At 39.5% G+C, this 19,710-nt stretch overlaps 1 protein-coding gene and 1 pseudogene across 1 annotated transcript; both read left to right on the top strand.

Moving 5' to 3' along the window:
- The first annotated feature begins 8,202 nt into the window (after nucleotides 1–8,202).
- On the top strand, nucleotides 8,203–17,872 carry SULT1C4 (sulfotransferase family 1C member 4). Its single transcript, XM_025462779.3, has 7 exons — nucleotides 8,203–8,608; nucleotides 9,545–9,670; nucleotides 10,681–10,778; nucleotides 11,706–11,832; nucleotides 12,049–12,143; nucleotides 15,485–15,665; nucleotides 16,587–17,872. The coding sequence occupies exons 1-7, from the start codon at nucleotides 8,440–8,442 to the stop codon at nucleotides 16,700–16,702; spliced, it is 912 nt and encodes a 303-aa protein (XP_025318564.1). The 5' UTR covers nucleotides 8,203–8,439; the 3' UTR covers nucleotides 16,703–17,872.
- Nucleotides 12,633–15,478, top strand: LOC112669559 (heterogeneous nuclear ribonucleoprotein A1-like; annotated as a pseudogene).
- Nucleotides 17,873–19,710: the final 1,838 nt, after the last annotated feature.

Raw genomic sequence — 19,710 nt, 5'->3', positions numbered from 1 at the left:
ATAAAGAAAATAAAATTAAAGCATTCTGAGAAAGTTTTTAAAAACCGAAGATGTGGGGCTCCTGGGTGTCTCAGTCACTGAGTGTCTGACTCGGTTTTGGCTCAGGTCATGATCTCAGGGTCATGGGATCAAGCCCTGAGTTGGAGTCCGCACTCAGAGGGGAGTCTGCTTCAGAATTTTCTCTCCCTCTCCCTGTGCCCCTCCCCCTGCTTATGTGTGCTCTCTCTCTCTAAAATAAATAAATACATCTTTTTTTAAAAAAACAATACAAATGAAAACAGTGAGCTACACCTTCATATCTATTAAACAAGCAAAAATTAGAAAGTCAAATAACATATTGCTGATAAAATGTACAGAAGTAGAGCTACCCAGAACAATTTGGCAATACCTATGCAAAATAAGTAAACAAATATTGCTTAACCCAGAAATTCTACCTGTTAATATATATTCCAAATAAATGCTTAGGCAATTCCATAAAGGAATGTGTATATGGATATTCATGTTCATGTTCCTTGTGCCCTTATATTTTGCTGGCTAGGAGTTGAAGGCGACCTGTGCTCAGTGTCAGGAAAGTAAATTGGGTGAAATGTGGTGATGCACATTCTGGGATATCAGAAAACCATTAATTACAAGCAACAGATTTACACATAGCAGCAAGAAGATATCTCTAAAATATTGTGCTTAGAGGAAAAAAAGTAAGTAACCAAATGAGGCAGATAGATAGATGAATAGATAGATAGATAATCCCAATATAGTTTATATAAATTTAGAAATACACACTCCAACTGAAAATATTCATATTGTAAGAACATTTACAAACCACAAGATATTTGTTAAATGTCATGGATTCTATGGGAAGAGGGCAATGGGGGTGAGGTATAACGGTAAAAATAATAAATAAAAATTTAAAAATAAATAAATAAAAGGATAAAAATAAGAGAGAGAGGCCTTGCATAAACCAGTGATAATAGCATGCCATGAACTGTTATCTCAATTCTTTCTACCCTCTGTGTGGATAATTCACTTCTATCACTTTCCATCATTCATGGGATTATTGAAAAGAGTCTTATTACAGAAAATGCATGGATGGTAGGCATGGACACTGAGAGGCTCATCAGGCAATCTGAATCTGATATCCATCAGTGTTATCATAACCAGTGGGAAGTAGTAAGGTGAAGGAAGTTTTCCTTGCCTATATCTTCCATCAAGGACATCTGCCATTTAGAATTCCCCTTAGTCCACCATCTTCTGCTGCCTCCGCCCAGGACCCACACTAGCATATCCTTGTGTGGATATGTGGGAACACAGAGATGTTGCAAAGCACTACACAAATGTGAGGCATTATAACCAGGTCTCTCCACACTACCACTTGATTTAGCCATCATTTATTGCTCTTCCAATTCCCTAGATATTCTCTTAAGTAATAAGAAATAAGTGAGGAGATAATGAGATATACCTGGGAATCAGTCTCCAAAACACCCTACTAATTTTTACCTCACTTCGTTGCTGTGAGACCAGCAACAGGAGACATCCAGACAAGTAAACATCCCAACATAGTCAATGTATATGAATCACCCAAGAGGTGATTCATCCATTTCAGAGATAAGAGATACTGAAAGAGGGAACTGGAAGAAAAGGGGAGAGAGGAGAGAAGAGAAAGTTAAAGGAAAGAATAAAGTCTTTGTTTTTGGTATTTCAGTAAGTACTAAAATATTTCAAATTACTTGTGTTCAGTGCCTCTTGATAGAATTGTGTCATGATAAATGAAGTACTTGTAAATGATGTGAAAATAAAAAATAGTAGAAATTTTCATTGATTCTGCTACTTAGGTTTTTTTTTTTTTTTTAAGATTTATTTATTTATTCGTGAGAGACACAGAGAGAGAGGCAGAGACACAAGCAGAGGGAGAAGCAGGCTCCCTGCAGGGACCCCAATGCGGGACTCAATCCCAGGACCCTGGGATCCCACTCTGAGCCAAAGGCAGATTCTTCAACCACTCAATTGCTGAGCCACCCAGGCACCCAAGTAATCATTGTGGTTTTGATTTGCATTTCCCTAATGATTAATGAAGTTTCAAACTTCCCAAAGGAAGAGTGAATTCCAGAGAGGTCTTTAGTTTTGGCACACTTCACATGGCCTAGTCATATCAATGGCAAAATATTCACAATACCTTCCCAAGGATTAAAATGCTACTTTTGGTGACTCCAACCTGTAACAATCCTATAGCATGTGTGACTTCAATTAACTATCCCAACCTTTAAGGACTTTTTGTGGCCACATTTTGCAAAGGCTTTCGTTTATTTCTAGATAGTGCCTCCACCAATATACAGGTTACACAACCCCTTCCTCAAATAAGTCATTCATTCTAAGCAAACACTCCAGAGAGTTGGAAGTTAACATGTAAATACCGAGTTGCATTTTAAAGCTCTCTAAAATGTGCAGTTGACTTCACTGTCATAACTGTAAGCTGCCATGCTAGAGTACTGGAGGCTGACAGCATGGACCGAGGGCTGAATGACTTCACTTGTCTTCCTAGAGGCAGTTACAGCCAGACCCAACACTCATCTTATATGCTTATAGCAGGGCACAGATGCTTAACAATCACTTCATCTTATATTCTTCCTCTCCAGACTATAGAGCTCTGTGAAATGGAAGATGCCTGCACTCTGTAGTCAAATGAATAGAAGGGAGTCCTCACTTTACCACTAGCCTCTGAAGTAGAGGTCCTTTTTTGAACCTCTCCAAGTTTCCACCTAAATTTGAGACACAACTTCCCAATTCAAAGAACTAGTGCAAAGATTAAATGTGACACTTGCTGCCACCCTGAAAACTCTTCATAGCTGCTCCTTACCTATATAGTATCTAACTTAGTTAGTATAGTATAGTAGTATAGATAGTATTAGATATCTATAGATATCTTAGTATAGTATCTATCTATAGTTAGATATACTATCTAACTATAGTATCTAAAGCTCCATCTGCGACATCTAAGGTTTTGCAAGACTGGACCCTTATCCTCCTCTTCCTACAGCACTCATTGCACTCCCTTTACTCTCCAGCAGTGCTGCCCACCTTCCCCTGAAAACATTTCACCTTTCTGTGCTTTTGCATATGCAAGCTCCTCTACCTAGAATCCCTTGCTATCTCAGTCACTTGGCCAACATCCTTTAGACCTCAGTTTAATTGTCTTCTCTATTCCAGAAGATCTCTCCCAAGTCCAGTCTGACTTCAGTGCTCCTTCTCCAGTGCTCTAGAACACTGTTTCCATACCCTTCATTAAAGCAAATAACATACTATATTCTAATTGCTTGATTGCATATCTACCTCTACACCAGACTGCAAATTCCCTGCGAGCAGAGACTTGTCTTTCCACTGAGGTAGACACAAGATCCTACACGTGGAAGGCACTTAGAAACTGGAAATTCCTTTTCCCCTCTTCATCTCTGAGGATCTCTTAATCAATGGCCAAAGTCTCTTGCTCTGGGTCTCCACCTTTTCTTCCCATTGTCAATGCTGACTACTACTTCCTCTGATCTAATTTCTGAAAGCAGCTAAATCCTGGCCCAGCAGACACATGAAGATTTGGAAAGACACAGCAGGGAAGTCAGGAAAGAGAGACCAGTAAAATTCAAATTCTATACATACCCCACTGACTATCTTTTGTTAACCTTCTGTTTCCTTGTAGCAATAAACATCAAAGCTTGAAAAGAGAAAGAGCCTGTGTGCTTGTTTTCAAGTGAGCAAGGAGGGAAAGGCAGGGAGAGTATACCCCACTCACTCTCCACTTCCTGGGAACAGAGGTAGGTGGTAGCCGCTTCACAGAAAAAAAGAAACTACTGAGGCCCTAGGAACACTGACAAAGCAAAAACAGCCCCCAGTTCAGAGAAGGTCTTCTTGTGGTTCTCACAAACTGTTTCAGAGACAACAGTGCCCCTTCCCCTTTAGGGACTTTACCAATCTATCAGAATTCCTAACATGTTAGCTATGGCTGCTTATCTGCCTTTCCTGCCTTTCTTCACTGATATTGGGAACTCAAAACTCCTCTTCTGGCACCAAAATATTTTTCTCTCTTTTTTCATTTGAGTAAAGTGGGTATTGGAGAATATGCTGTATTGGGATATGCTGTAGCACAATGAAGTAAGCTTCTCCTGAAACAGCAGTATGAAGAGGCCCACATGTGCCCACTATCTCTCCCTGCCCCTAAATCCCTCCACACTAATAAGGATAGGTCAGGAAAAATCATACATAAAAGTCTTGCCTAAGACACTCAACTTATACCAATTCTGTTTATTCATTGAATTTCATACTGAAATTTTTATGTGTCATTTCCTTACCCATAGTCACAACGGAGTAGTGCCATCTCCACAAAACAAGCTGAGTAAATCTCTAGGCCTAGAAGAGGAACCTGCAAATATGCTAATAACTGAGAAGTGCAAACAGCACACATTTGCCCACAAACCAGTAGGAAAGAGTCTAGAGTTCACTCAGCTTATATGAGATTCTAAAAAGTTTCTGATTCAGTCATTTTTCTAATCCCACTCATTAAGCTTCCAGAGTTTTTCTGTTTTATTTTTCTTTTTTTTTCTTTTTAGTTTTTCTGTTTTAAAGTTAGATTTAGCTACCATCTTCTTGCCTATCTGAGTTTCCATATAAAATACAGAACACCCAGTTACATTTGTAATTCAGATAAACAACAAATAATTTTTTAAGTTTAAGTACGTCCCAAATATCACATGGGATATACTTATACTGAAAATTCATTCATTATTTATCTGAAATTCAAATATAACTGGGTGTTTTGTGTTTTGACACTGATTATTTTCCAAGAATATAAAGGATACCTAAATAGAATAAGGTGGAATGGAAACAAGTTCTGGGTAAGCCACAAGTATTTCTCAATCCTTGCACAGTCTGGATATTCAAGTTATATTGATTATGGCCTTATTGTTTCTTCCTCCTGGTTTGGTTTGAAGGTTTGCACAAAAATGAGGCATTTTTTAATGAACCTAAGCTAAATATTGATTCAAGGAGTGAATGCAATTCCAATTAAATTTTTATCAATACAAACTTAGCTCACTTTCCAATATGTCTTTTAAAACAGCTTGCTGAATCAAAATATATTTTAGATGGATTCCTTTTGTAAAAAATATTTTAAAAGAACCTGTTTAAGGAGAGTGACCAGCACTCTGTTTTTTCCTGAGAAAAATAGATTAGAGGGACACCTGGGTGGCTCAGTGGTTGAGCGTCTGCCTTCAGCTCAGGTCGTAATACCAGGGTTCTGGGATCGAGTTCCACGTCAGGCTCCCTGCAGGGAGCCTGCTTCTCCCTCTGCCTATGTCTCTACCTCTCTCTCTGTGTCTCTCGTGAATAAATAAAATATTAAAGAAAAACAGATTAGAAGTCCCAATCATAATTTTTTCAAATGGTCATATTTGTGACCTGAACAGGTTACTAAAGTTTGCAACTGGAACATCCAATGAGTGCACTGGGAGTTGGAACCTCCTTTCCACAACCAAAAAATAGCAATAACAGAGTCAGAGTCAGAAGTAGTAGTAGTAGTAGTAGTAGTAGTAGTAGTATACTGTTATAGTAGTTTGGGGAAGAATTGGAGAAGGAAAGGATATAACTTCATCTTTGGTGTCCAATGTGTCCAATGTGTGACAAGTCTGCAAGCCCACAGCTACTTGGAGTTGGTTCAGGATTCACATACAGGAAGACTTCTTTCTGCAGACTGCCAAGTCATAGCCACCATGCTCACCTAAACCACAAAATAACAATGGCTCACAGAGCTCACGTCTTCCATTTTCTACTTAGGTTTACTCATTCTTTATCTCAAGAAATAGGAGCATGCTAGGCATTAGGCATAGAGCTGGTATAGACTGAGAAGACAAGACAGCCCAGGCCCTGTTTTACACATCTCACAGTGTAGGATAGGAGGCAGAAAATTTTACAAGTAAATAAGCAAGACTAAATTCTGATGGCTGTTCTAAAGGAAAGGAGGGTGCCACAAGCAAGGAAATAGGAGAGACCTACTTCAGATGGCACTGAAGTTCAGAGAAAGCCTCCCCAGAAAGGATACCTTTAAGGAATACATTAAAAAAGACTTGGAGAAACCTAAAAAATCAAACAAGAACCAAACAGGCAACAACCAAAGACAGTGTCAGAAGAAAAAAAGCAGTGTCAATGCAGGCAGAAGCCCAGGGCCTGCCAGGATGGGACAAAGGCCTTTCTGGCTGCAGCCTTGTAAGAGGTTAAGGCCCTCGTGGGATGCTGTAAAGGTTTGGGTGGGAAGGGCTTTAAGCAAAAGTGAAATTCCTGATTGCCCAGAACAGAATGAATTCTGAGAAAGTCTAGGGCAAGAAAGATATTCCAACAGCAATTCTCTGACACCAGTTGGGCGTTCTGCAATTCAACTCAGTTTGACACTAACTACCTAGAGTTAGTGCAGACCCCACAAGTTAAGAGCAAAGTCATTCACAAGACTGCCCCCACTTCAGATGCCAGCTGCAAAGCTTGGAGACCATCTGCACTTCTGACAAACCAGCTATAAATTTGAAGTATTCCATGACCCCCTAGTTCAATAATTCATTAGTATGACTTTCAGAACTCACTAAAAGCACTATACCTACAATTTTAGTTTTATCATAAAAGATACAGATCAGGATCAGCCAAATAGAAGAGGAGCACAGGGAAAGCTCTTGATGGAGAGGAAACACAGAGCTGCCATGCTCTCTCCTCATGGAATCCAGGTATGCCACCTTCCAAGAACATTAGTGTATTCACCAACCAGGAAGCTCCATTGAGCTCCAGGAAGCAGGTTTATTGGGGTCTTACTGTGTCATTGGCCACATGATTGGACTCGGTCTCTAGACTCTCTCTGTTCACTGGAGGTTGAAGATGGAACTGAAAGTACCAACCCTCTAATCACCTGCTTGATCTTCGGGTGTGGCTAGCCCCTCCTCTGAAACTATCTAAGGGCCCACCAGGAGTCACCTCATTAGCATAAACTCAGGTATAGTCTAAAGGAACTTTTTTTGAATAACCAAAGATACTTCAATCATTCAAGAACTTACAAGAGTTTTTGAAACTCTGCAAGGAACCAGAGAAAAAGACCTGATATATTCTTTATTATACCACAATAAGAGACAGGAAAACTAGGTGGGTGACTGGTAATATTTAGCAGTTAAAAACTAAAAGGAGGGGCACCTGGATGGCTCAGTAGGTTAAGTGTCCAACTCTTGATTTCGGCTTGGGTCATGGTCTCAAAGTCATGAGATCAAAGTGGGGGGGGGGGGTCTGCGCTCAGCAGGGAGTCTGCTTGAGATTTTCTCCCTCTGCCCCTCCCCCCTACTCCTGTGTGAACACACACACACACTCATTTTCTCTAAAATAAATTAATAAATCTTTTTAAAAACCCAGAAAACTAAAAAGAATCTGGCCTTGTTTTAGAAGTGTCCCACAGAGAAGAGATAATGGAATAGAAGAAAAATATTTAAAACTTAAAAGGGAACCAGAAATCATTCCAAGGAAAAAACAAGGCATTGCTTGCATCTCTTGTGCTTTAAATTAGACATGCTTGTTTTGATACTGACACAGTACAGCCTACAAAAGAAAGAAACTTTTCTAATATAGCGTTTTTATTTCACTCTTAAAAATAACAGCACTGAGACCCTTCCAGATGTTTGTGCTGGGAGATTCAATTCTAGGACTTCCCTGCCAAGAGCCCACAGAAATTTCCCTTCAGTCTTCCAGGGAAGTTATTCTATATTGCTATCTAATTCCATGAGTAAATTCCCTGTAACTTTTTTTTTTTTTATTTTATTTATTTATTCATGGGAAACACAGAGAGAGAGGCAGAGGCACAGGCAGAGGGAGGAGCAGGCTCCATGCAGGGATCCCAACGTGGGACTCGATCCGGGGTCTCCAGGATCGCGCCCTGGGCTGAAGGCGGCGCTAAACCGCTGAGCCACCCGGGCTGCCCCTCCCTGTAACTTTTTAATTAGCATAAAATTCACAGGAGAAACAATTAATGAATATTTGTGAATTATTTCATGAACACAAAGATAAAGAACGGAACATAAACAACTTGGCATTAACTCTTTTTAAACTGACACAGAAGAACCGGACTGATCTGAACATGACACAGCAGCCAGGACTTGGGAGGGCCTCTGGTATTTCGTCACAGCCTGGCTGGGAGGAGGGCTGGAGCTCATTAAGAAAACGCCTGAGTACAAAGGCCTACATCGCAGTTCCGTGCTTCCTGGAACTTGGGCGGACAGAGCTGTAGCTACTTTCTCCTTTGACTGACAGCCATCCCCAGCTGTCCAGGAAGAATTTGCAGTCTGAATTTTGCATTGCCTGTGCAATAACAGAAGTGCAGCTTTGTGCTGACTGAGCAGTAACATTTTATCTGGAGCACTACTCTGATTTCTGACACTAATGGCCTTAAACAAAATGGAGGATTTTAAATTTGATGGAACAACACGCCTACCTGTCGCTTATGTGGAGGGGATTTTACAACCCACACCTACCTGTGACATCTGGGACCAGATCTGGAATTTCCAAGCCAAGTCTGATGATCTGCTTATTGCCACCTATCCTAAAGCAGGTAGGTGAAAGGGGAGGGGGAAGGTGGGGAAGAGAATTAGGAAGGTGAGTAATGAAAATACACTAATAATGAAATGAAGAAACTGATCTGGGTTGGAAGATTGTTTACTGGACAGAGTGATATGGCTAAGACAAATCACTTGTGGAAACTGAAACTAGAGAAAAAAAATATTAAAATGACATGTGAAGGGCAGCCGGGGTGGCTCAGCTGTTTAGTGCCTGCCTTCCGCCAGGGCACAATCCTGGAGACCCAGGATTGAGTCCCACATCGAGCTCCCTGCAGGGAGCCTGCTTCTGTCTCTGCCTATTCTCTGCCCACCCCCCTCTGTCTCTCAGGAATAAATAAATAAAATCTTTAAAAATAAATAAAACAAAATAAAATGACATGTGAAATTTTAAGAATTTAATTCTTCCTGTGATGTACATATTTTTTTACTTCCCCAGGAGAGAGTGACTCAAACAGCCAAGAACTAACCAGCTAGATTTGTTGATTTGTTTGTTCCCGATGCAGGCTGTTATTGCAGATCCTGTAAAAAAATAGCTTTGTGTGTGTAAGCTAAAAAGGGGATCCCAAGACCAACTTGGGGAACAATTAGGAGAGCTTTGGTCCTGCAAAGCTGATTTCACTTCAGCAGCCTCCAGAAGCCCCCAAAGACCCCTCAGGGTTTGAAAACTACTTTTTTGATTTCCATCTTCCCTTGGGGTATGTTGTGAACCTACTTCCTTATTTCAATAATCAGTTTAACGAAAGTTGCTATAGAAGTCAGACTTCTTGACTCGTATTATATTAACACAATACATAAATTAAAAATGTTTTCTGAGTTGCACTATAAATCTAGCTTTAAAATTCAGAGAGATGTTCTAACAAATATGATCATATTTAAAGAAATGTAGTATACTAAATGTCTATGCATCTTCATCTTACACGTGGAATAAGGAACAACATGGACTCAGGAGATAGTGGACTTAATACAAAATGAAGGGGATGTTGACAAAAGTCAAAGAGCACCTATTCATGTACGAATTCCTTTCATTGAATGGATAATCCCATCCATTGGATCTGGTGAGTATGGAATAACCACGCTTGACTAAATACACACCTGGGGTTTTTACTATCACATAGCCCTCTCAAAATCCTAGGCATTCAAGCTGAAAAAAGTTATAGAAAAGATATAAGAATTGATACAACCACTTCAAAAAAAAAACTAGAAAAAAAATTCTAGGCATTCAAATAATTAGTAATGGATTCTGTGACTGCATTTTTTTAACTATGTTTGGTCATTGCTGTACTCCAGACGTCTTCTAGTGGAATTACTACTTATATAAAAGTACATTAAGTTTTCATTCTCTATTAGAAATTAATTTTAGGGGGATCCCTGGGTGGCGCAGCGGTTTGGCGCCTGCCTTTGGCCCAGGGCGTGATCCTGGAGACCCGGGATCGAATCCCACGTCGGGCTCCCGGTGCATGGAGCCTGCTTCTCCCTCTGCCTATGTCTCTGCCTCTCTCTCTCTCTCTGTGACTATCATAAATAAATAAATAAAATAAAATAAAGAAATTAATTTTAGGGGCACCTGGGTGGCTTAGTGGTTGAGCAGCTGCCTTCAACTTAGGTCGTGATCCCGGGGTCCTGGGTTTTAGTCCCACATTGGGCTCCCCACAGGGAACTTCCTTCTCCCTCTGCCTGTGTCCCTGCCTCTGTGTGGGTGTGTGTGTGTGTGTGTGTGTGTGTGTGTGTGTCTCATGAATAAACAAATAAAATCTTTAAAAAAAGAAATTAATTTTATTCCACAAGGATGAGCCCAAGTAAGATAATTTCATAGTAGAAGGGTTTGAATTTTTTAGGTTCTAAATTATTTATTTTCTTATTTGTTATGTTTAAAAACTATTCTAGCTAAAAAGAAAAGTCATTCTTAGGCTAGATATAGTCTTGCAGATCAAAAAACTACAGTCACAGTTCTCTCACAGGTGACTTGAATTGTTCAATTGTTCCTAAAGTAGTGATAATGGAAACAACAAGATTTTGAAGCAAAAAGAAAAAAATAATGAGAAGTAATCAAAAATCGATTTTATAGGTTTGGAAAGAGCTAATGAAATGCCCTCACCACGGACCCTGAAAACACATCTTCCCATCCATTTGCTGCCACCATCCTTCATAGAAAAAAACTGCAAGGTAAAAAGCAAAAGGGGGCAGCCCTGGTGGCTCAGCAGTTTAGTGCCGCCTTTGGCCTAGGGCGTGATCCTGGAGACCCAGGATCGAGTCCCATGTCAGGCTCCCTGCATGGAGTCTGCTTCTCTCTCTGCCTCTCTCTCTCTCTCTCTGTGTCTCTCATGAATGAATAGATAAAATCTTAAAAAAAAAAAAAAAAGGCAAAAAGAATTTACAGTTTACTCCTTAGAACAACCCTAGAGTGGTCTTCAGCTTCCTCTTAAAACATGTCTCTTGTTAGGGCACCTAGATGGCTCAGTTGGTTAAGCATCTGAGTCTTGGTTTCAGCTCAGGTCATGATCTCAGCATGGTTAAGATCAAGCCCCGTGTCTGACTCCACACTCTGCATGGAGTCTCCTTGAGATTCTCTCCCTCTCCCTCTGCCTCTTGCCCCACTTGTACTCTCTCTCTCTCTCTAAAAGAAACAAATTTAAAAATCTTAAAAAAAAAAAAAAAAAAAAAAAAAAAAAACCTCTTCGCTTGTTAACGAAAAGAGAGTCCAGGCAGCCCAGGTGACTCAGCGGTTTAGCACCACCTTCAGCCCAGGGCGTGATCCTGGGGATCCAGGATCGAGTCCCACGTCAGGCTCCCTGCGTGGAGTCTGCCTGTGTCTCTGCCTCTCTCTCTCTCTCTGATCTCTCTGTCTCTCATGAATAAATAAATAAAACTTTTAAAAAAAAAGAAAGAAAAGAGAGTCTATCTTTCACGATAATCAATAGGCAAACTGATCTGAATCCTTTTCAAATCACACAAAAACCAGTATCACAAGAATGAAGCATCAGAAAATCTCATCTGTATGGAATGTATCCACTTGAACATAATTTGTTGGACAATAAGTACATATAAGTCTAATCCCATTTTTGCTTCTTTCCCTCTTTCTGCCATTCCTAGATAATCTATGTGGCAAGAAATCCAAAGGACAATATGGTGTCTTATTACCATTTCCAAAGAATGAATAAATCTCTTCCTGCTCCAGGAACCTGGGAAGAGTATTTTGAGAATTTTCTGGCTGGGAAAGGTAAGAGAATTAATCTTTATTTCCTTCCTTTCTCAAAATCCTCAAACATTCCAAAAGGAAAGAATCATTTCCTTATTATGCTGGGGGTCTGCCTGCTTTACTGTGAAGAAATCATCAGTGTGATACTCTCCCTCTCTTTAGGAACTCTCCTTTCAGTGGAGTATCTGTTTGGGGGCTTCTATGATTCATTACCCCATTTTTCATTCCTCCTTGCAGTATGCTGGGGTTCTTGGTATGACCACGTGAAAGGATGGTGGAAAGCCAAAGACCAACACCGCATTCTCTACCTCTTCTATGAGGACCTGAAGAAGGTGAGGGGCAATACCACCTAATGTGTTCTCATTGGACCATAAGACATTTAGGTCATAATGCATGTATCCCACTGGGGACCCACAGATTTAAAACAAGGAATAGAAAACGCTACATTTCATTGGTTACTGCTGTCCATGCATCAAAGCCCACATGGTATGTCATGAGTTTATGTATCACATAGTTTCATCTCCAACCTCTTGGTGCTCTGGAGAATGGTACATCTTTTCCATACAGGCAAAATATGAGTGTTACCTTTCCCGCATCGGACTCCTTGCGAGGAGCCTGCTTCTCCCTCTGCCTGTGTCTCTGACTCTCTCTGTGTCTCACATTAATAAATAAGTAAAAAATTAAAAAAAAAAAAAGAAAGAGAGAGAGAAAGAGAGAGAAAGAAAGAAAGAAAGAAAGAGAGAGAGAGAAGAAAGAAAGAGAGAGAAGAAAGAAAGAGAGAGAGAGAGAAAGAAAGAAAGAAAGAAAGAAAGAAAGAAAGAAAGAAAGAAAAAGAAAGAAAGAAAGAAAGAGAAGAAATATTATAGCAGGGAATAGTATGCTGTAAGGCAGGAGTTTCCCTTCCATGAGTAGGTATGACAAACTGAGGAATCCATAGAAGGAAAGGTGCTATTAAACTCAAAATAGGAGATAATGTTTGTTAGATTACTCCTTTCTGCCCCTGGACGCTGCCGAGTAAGCATCGTTAAAGTCTCTCCTCCCACCGCCGTCATGTCTAAGTCAGAGTCTTCCAAAGAGCCTGAGCAGCTGTGGAAGCTCCTCATTGGAGGTTTGAACTTTGAAACAACTGATGAGGGTCTGAGGAGCCATTTTGAACAATGGGGAATGCTTACGGACTGTGTGGTAATGAGAGATCCAAGCATCAAGTACTCCAGAGGCTTTGGGTTTGTCACATATGCCACCATAGAGGAGGTGGATGCAGCTATGAAGGCAAGGCCACACAAGGTGGATGGAAGAGTTGTGGAACCAAAGAAGGCTGTCTCAAGAGAAGATTCTCAAAGACCTGGTGCCCACTTAACTGTGAAAAAGATTTTTGTTGGTGGCATTAAAGAAGACACTGAAGAACATCATCTAAGAGATTATTTTGAACAGTATGGGAAAATTGAGGTGATTGAGATCATGACTGACCAAGGCAGTGGCAAAAAGAGAGTTTTTGCTTTTGTGACATTTGATGACCATGACTCTGTAGACAAGATTGTCATTCAAAAATACCATACTGTGAATGGCCACAACTGTGAAGTAAGGAAAGCCCTATCGAAGCAAGAGATGGCTAGTGCTTCATCCAGCCAAAGAGGCTGAAGTGATTCTGGAAACTTTGGTGATGGTCATGGAGGTGGTTTTGGTGGGAATGACAACTTTGGTCATGGAGGGAACTTCAGTGGTTGAGGTAGCTTTGGTGGCAGTCGAGGTGGTGGTGGATACGGTAGCAGTGGGGATGGCTATAATGGATTTGGTAATGATGGAAGCAACTTTGGACTAATGGAAGCTATAATGATTTTGGCAATTACAACAATCAACCCTCAAATTTTGGACCCATGAAAGGAGGAAATTTTGGAGACAGAAGCTCTGTACCATTCTCCAGAGCACCAAGAGGTTGGAGATGAAGCTCTGGCCCCTATGGTGGTGGAGGCCAGTACTTTGCCAAACCATGAAACCAAGGTGGCTATGGTGGTTCCAGCAGTAGCAGCAGCTATGGCAGTGGCAGAAGGTTTTAAATTACTGCCAGGAAACAAAGCTTAGCAGGAGAGGAGAGCCAGAGAAGTGACAGGGAAGCTACAGGTTACAACAGATTTGTGAACTCAGCCAAGCACAGTGGTGGCAGGGCCTATCTGCTACAAAGAAGACCTGTTTTAGACAATACTCATGTGTATGGGCAAAAAACTCAAGGACTGTATTTGTGACTAATTGTATAACAGGTTATTTTAGTTTCTGTTCTGTGGAAAGTGTAAAGCATTCCAACAAAGGGTTTTAGTGTAGATTTTTTTTTTTTTTGCACCCATGCTGTTGATTGCTAAATGTAATAGTCTGATCATGACACTGAATAAATGTGTCTTTTTTAAAATAAATAAATAAATAAATTCAGAATAGGAAAACTCCATGTAGGTGATAATTGTCTACCATATGTAGACATATGGCAAAGTAAGGATATGTCATCAGAAATGACACCCTTTTACTGGAGTACATCCTAATGTATTGTGAAGGCTAGAAAGAAACTTTATTGCACAGGTAGTCTAACCTCAGAGTCCCTAGATCCCTTTTAAATATTTCTGTGATCATGTTCTGGAATGTCCCCTGACTAATTACTCAAAGCTCAATATTCTCATCACTCTTGCTGATTCCCAGTCTATGTGAGGCCAATTAAATTAAGCACTACTTTTGACATCCAAGCTTTTAAAGCAGAATACACAGTTTTCAGGCTAAACTTTTCCACTTTCCCTCTCCTACCACTCCTCCTGGAGATAGGGATTTCCCATAGTGACAGCTCCCTAGGGTTGTGTGTCCCTCTGATGAGGAAACATTGGAACTGAGCTCCTCAGTTCCTGGACATGCTAGGTAGTAGACTTACTAGCCATGGGTGCCTCTTGCATATCTCATGGGTGCAAAATAGCCATCTCTCATTCTCTTGCTGCTACTTATTGTCACCACTAAAAAGGTCTGGGACATTTTTATCAATGTCAGAATAGAAGACAGGCTTAAATCGTCTGCCCCATGCTCCAATGTCTTTGTTGTTATCATCAGTCTATGGACTCTCTCTCTTAAACATTTGGCTGAACGAGAACCCTCTCATAACTGACTTGTGTGAGACATTTGGGCATAACTCTCAGTGAAACATTCTCCATGCACTGCATGTCATTATATGGTGAATTTTTCATGAATACTATTCAGTTTTTGCTTCTATGTTAGAGCAAGAAAAGTTTAGTAATTCCAGCTACTAAAAAATAGAACAATATGAGCCATCATGTTAAAATAAGTTATTTCTGGATAGCTGAGTATTTGTGAGATAAGATTGTTTTTAAGGTTTTATTTATTTATTTATTTATTTGAGACAGAGACAGAGTGCATGAGAGCAGGAGGAAGAAGGATAAAAATCTCAAGACTGCACTGAGTGTGGAGCACAACACAAGGCTCAATCTCACAACCCTGAGATCATAACCTGAGCCAAAATCAAGAGTTGAATGCTTAACTGAATGAACCAATCAGGCACCCCTAAGATTTTTTGTTTTATTTTAACTCATGACATGTGACTGATTACTGTTATTAATTCATTTCAATATTCTTTTTAAACCAATTATCTTACACCAAATCTTCACTTTTCTTTTGACTCTCATCATAGAATACAAAGCATGAAATTCAGAAGGTGGCAGAGTTTATTGGAAAAAACCTAGATGATGAAATCCTAGATAAAATTGTCCATCACACTTCATTTGATGTTATGAAGGAGAATCCAATGTCAAACTATTCATCAGTTCCTGCTAAAATCATGAACCACTCTGTGTCTCCATTCATGAGAAAAGGTTTTTATATTTTCTTTTGGTCATAATCTTTAAAGAATCATCCAGTCTTTAACAGCCTTGAGTGAGTTTTCTGTGGCTAAGAAAAATAAGATCTATAACAAATGATTCTGGGAAAAAAAGTATTTAGCAAATCAGGAATGAAATGAAAACAATGTTTAGACTATTGAAGAGTGAGGTGCGGTCAAACTCCTTATGCCCCCTTTCCAGAGATCTGGCTGATAAGGTGAAAAAACGCAGAATTAAATCAGATAGAGCAAAGAATCCATTTTATAACAGACTTATAAGGGCTTTATGCTATTGGTTGGATTTATTCATTCAAAAATACTTATTGAGTGGCTACAATGAGTCAGGCTCTATTCTAGATAATGTTCAGTTAACAGTAAACAAACAAATTTCTTCCCTTGTGAACATTATATTCTAGCCACAAGCAAAATAAACAAGAATACTCAGAATAATATATGATGGTAAGCCCTATGGGAAAAAAAACAATCTGCAGAAAGGTTACAGGGATTGCAACTGGAGAATTTGGTGGATCTTTTTTGGTTTTCTTCCTCAAAACTGTACCTTGAGTTTTTCCACATGCAAGCCTTTCTCAGTGGGCCTGTAGATAAAAACTATAGGCATAAGTACCTACCACAATTTGATGTGCAAAGAGGCAGGAGGAAAAAAACAAGAAATTCCCCAGGCCTGCTGTTTTAATTTTGGTAGTTTCATTTCCCCCATTAATGTGACTCAGCAGGTAATGGGATATCCTTGTCCCACAAATCAGATAAGAAATTATTCTAAACTTTCAGAATGAAATTGACAGGTTAGCAGCAGAAATAATTTGTCTAATATTGCCCCCTTGGAAGATAGAGTATACACACAGAAACAGGAGAATAGAGAAATGCAAGCTGACTCTCTCCCACATAACTGTTTCAGGGATAGTTGGAGACTGGAAGAATCACTTTACCGTGGCTCAGAATGAAAGATTTAATGAAGACTACAAGAAGAAAATGGCTGATACCAATCTAACTTTTCACTTCCAATTCTCATAAAAAAGAAAAGAACCAACATTTTTTTAGTTTGTTACCTAATTTACTGGTAATAACCAATAAAACTTTATTACCCACATGATACTAAATTCAGATTCTCAGACTAGCTGTGTATTATATTTGCTCTTGCTCACTCTAAAAAAAATAGGAATAAAGCTAGCAGAGATTGAGCACAAGGTAGAAAGTGGAAGCATGATAGCATGTGGAGGAAGAAGGTTCAATAATTACTAATTACAATCATGGCATCATCGCTGATTATCATAATATTTATGTTTTCGACAGGTCATGTGTTTGTTGACATACTAGAAATGTCTCATTCCTTGTGTAAGAAAACACTAAAGCTTTCAAAGTAAGCATTGGTTCAGGCTAATTTTTCAATGCAGCACTAAAATATGTAGATAGTGACTATCTCTCCCAGAAATTTCTTGGTAGTCAAGTAACCATCAAGTGACTGTTTCCTCATAAAACTTTCTGATTCACTTCAGTGTTCCTCCTATAATACATCTATGCCTATCTCTTACCACATCATATATACTTAACTCTTTTTCTCACCCCAGTTAATGCCGATTGAGTCTTGGAGTCACATCTTGACTCTTTACGTCTATGGAGTCTTGTTCGTGTAGCCACCCTTCTGGCTCAGAAACATGTAACCTCTTGCCCATACTAGTATAAGCTTCATAACTCGTTTCTCTGTCTCTCACACATCTACCAGGGTTACTTTCCTAAAACAAAATTTCATTATATTTCTCTTTAGCTCTAAATCCTATGTTTTTTTAGCCATCAATTCAAAGGGAGCTATAATGATATGATATGGTAGATCTCACCTTCCAAAACACTTTTCTAGCTTAATTTCACCTTCTAAACCACTTCCATACTTCAGCAAATAAGTCTACTCACTGAGTCCTAATCACATCTTGCAGGTTCCTATCCTACTAGTTTTATTTTTACCATGCCTCCATCTGAAATTTCCTTTCCTTTCTTTCTACCTATCCAAAATATATAACATGCTTCAATAACCAGTGCAAGTAGTTCATTATCCTGAAGATAGCATTTGCTTTTCTGAAGTCCTCTACACTTGGTATAATTCATTTGTCATTAAAATTAAAGTATATTGTATCTCTTGTATGTATATATTCTCTTAAAAGACAATTAAAATTTTTAAATTTATTAAAATTTTTGTTTTTTTCTCCATGATAGAAACATTGCTATATATTTCATTGCACATCAAACAAAATATGACAAGCACAAAAATAAGTAACTGAAAGAATATATCAGTCAAGGAAATTCTAAAAGCTAACTTTTTATATTTTAAGTAGTCCCTATAATAGCTATCGTCTATAGCTTTTGTCCAATATACTAGCTACTAGCCTCATGTGGCTTTTAAATTAACTAAAACTAAATAAAATTAAATTACTCATATTCAGTAAAGTTCAAGTGCTCAGTAGCAACACATGCCTAGTAGCTATCACTTGGACATTATAAAACACTTCTATCCTCAGAGAAAATTCTATTGAATAAGACATTTTATTTTTACAATCCTTTGAATGTGGCATTATTAGAAAACTAAATCCCAATTAGAAAACTAAAACTAAAGTCTAGAGATATTAGTTAAGTTACTCAAATAAGAAATACTAACGTTTAAGTTCAAACACAGCTCCAATGGTTCCAAAACCTGAATAGAGTCTCCCTTCCTGTTCCTGCCACAGACTCATCACAGATGCATCATGATCCCGTCTAACTAAAGGCTACCCAACCCAGATTCCAACCCAAAAACAACCAGACTGGCATCAAACTGTCCATCATCCCCCATGATCAAGGGAAGCTTAACAATAGTCAACTGAATAACTGAAGCATTCCCACTGTCTACATGCTCTGAAGTAGACAGAGCCCTAAGCCAACAATAGCCTCCCACTTGACATCCACAGCAGATGTCCAGTCTAAAATTTGTCCCTTATACCTTTATATCTCTTAGGTTTCTCATGAAACTGGGCATAATTTCTGCAGGCCCTTATCTGAATTCAGTGCCTTCTGTGGCTGTGTTCAGTTCTCCCCCGCATACTATCACTCCCCCAAGACACCAAAATCCACGCCCTGCCCTGTTGCCTCACACAGACAGCTCAGACCTGTTGCTGTGCCTCAGCACAGACAGCTTGTGCTCAGTCCATGGCCCTTGGACTTTTGACATTGCACTCAAGGTGCTACCTCTTACTTTCCTCCAAATCACCTATATATTCTTGGCAGGCAAAATCAATCTGTATATTTTGGTTACCTAGACCTAGCCCCAAACAGAACTCAAACTGGCCTTAACTTGGCTTCTCCCCTTTCAAAACTAGTGATTAGCACATTATGTTATAGATCTAGTCAACACTATTTCCATTTTAGCAGAAAATTACGATAATGCATCTAGGTTTTGTAATCCTACCAATACAGAGTACACATTCTGTGTGTGTGTGTGTGTGTGTGTGTGGTTTTTTTAAGAGAAGAAAAAGGAGGGACAGGGGAAAAGCAAGAGAAAGAATCTTAGGCGGGCTCCATGCCCAATGCAGAGCCCAGCATGGGGCTTGATCTCACAACCCTGAAATCATGACTTGAGCATAACCAGGCACTCCACACATTCTGTATTTTATCATACATGTGCAATAACCTTTGACTCCTGTGGAGGAAGTTTAGGTTTGAACTCAAGAAAATATTAGAGAAAATCAAACTGCATGTATAGAGATGTAAGAAGTGAAACAGCTCAAAAAAATCAGTATTATAATTCTATGTAAAACATTAAAAAGAACACATATTCTTAGCAACAGTAAGAGATAATTTGGTGGGGCAGCCCCGGTGGCGCAGGGGTTTAGCGCTGGCTGCAGCCCAGGGCCTGATCCTGGAGACTCTGGATCGAGTCCCACGTCAGGTTCCCAGCATGGAGCCTGCTTCTCCCTCTGCCTGTGCCTCTGCCTCTCTCTCTCTCTGGCTCTGTCTCTATGAATTAATTAATTAATTAATTAATTAATTAATTAATT

This window comes from Canis lupus, chromosome 10, assembly GCF_003254725.2.
Source record: "Canis lupus dingo isolate Sandy chromosome 10, ASM325472v2, whole genome shotgun sequence".
Taxonomy (NCBI): domain Eukaryota; kingdom Metazoa; phylum Chordata; class Mammalia; order Carnivora; family Canidae; genus Canis; species Canis lupus.
Note: the sequence above shows the minus strand (reverse complement) of the source record. Positions and strands in the feature narration are given on the sequence as shown.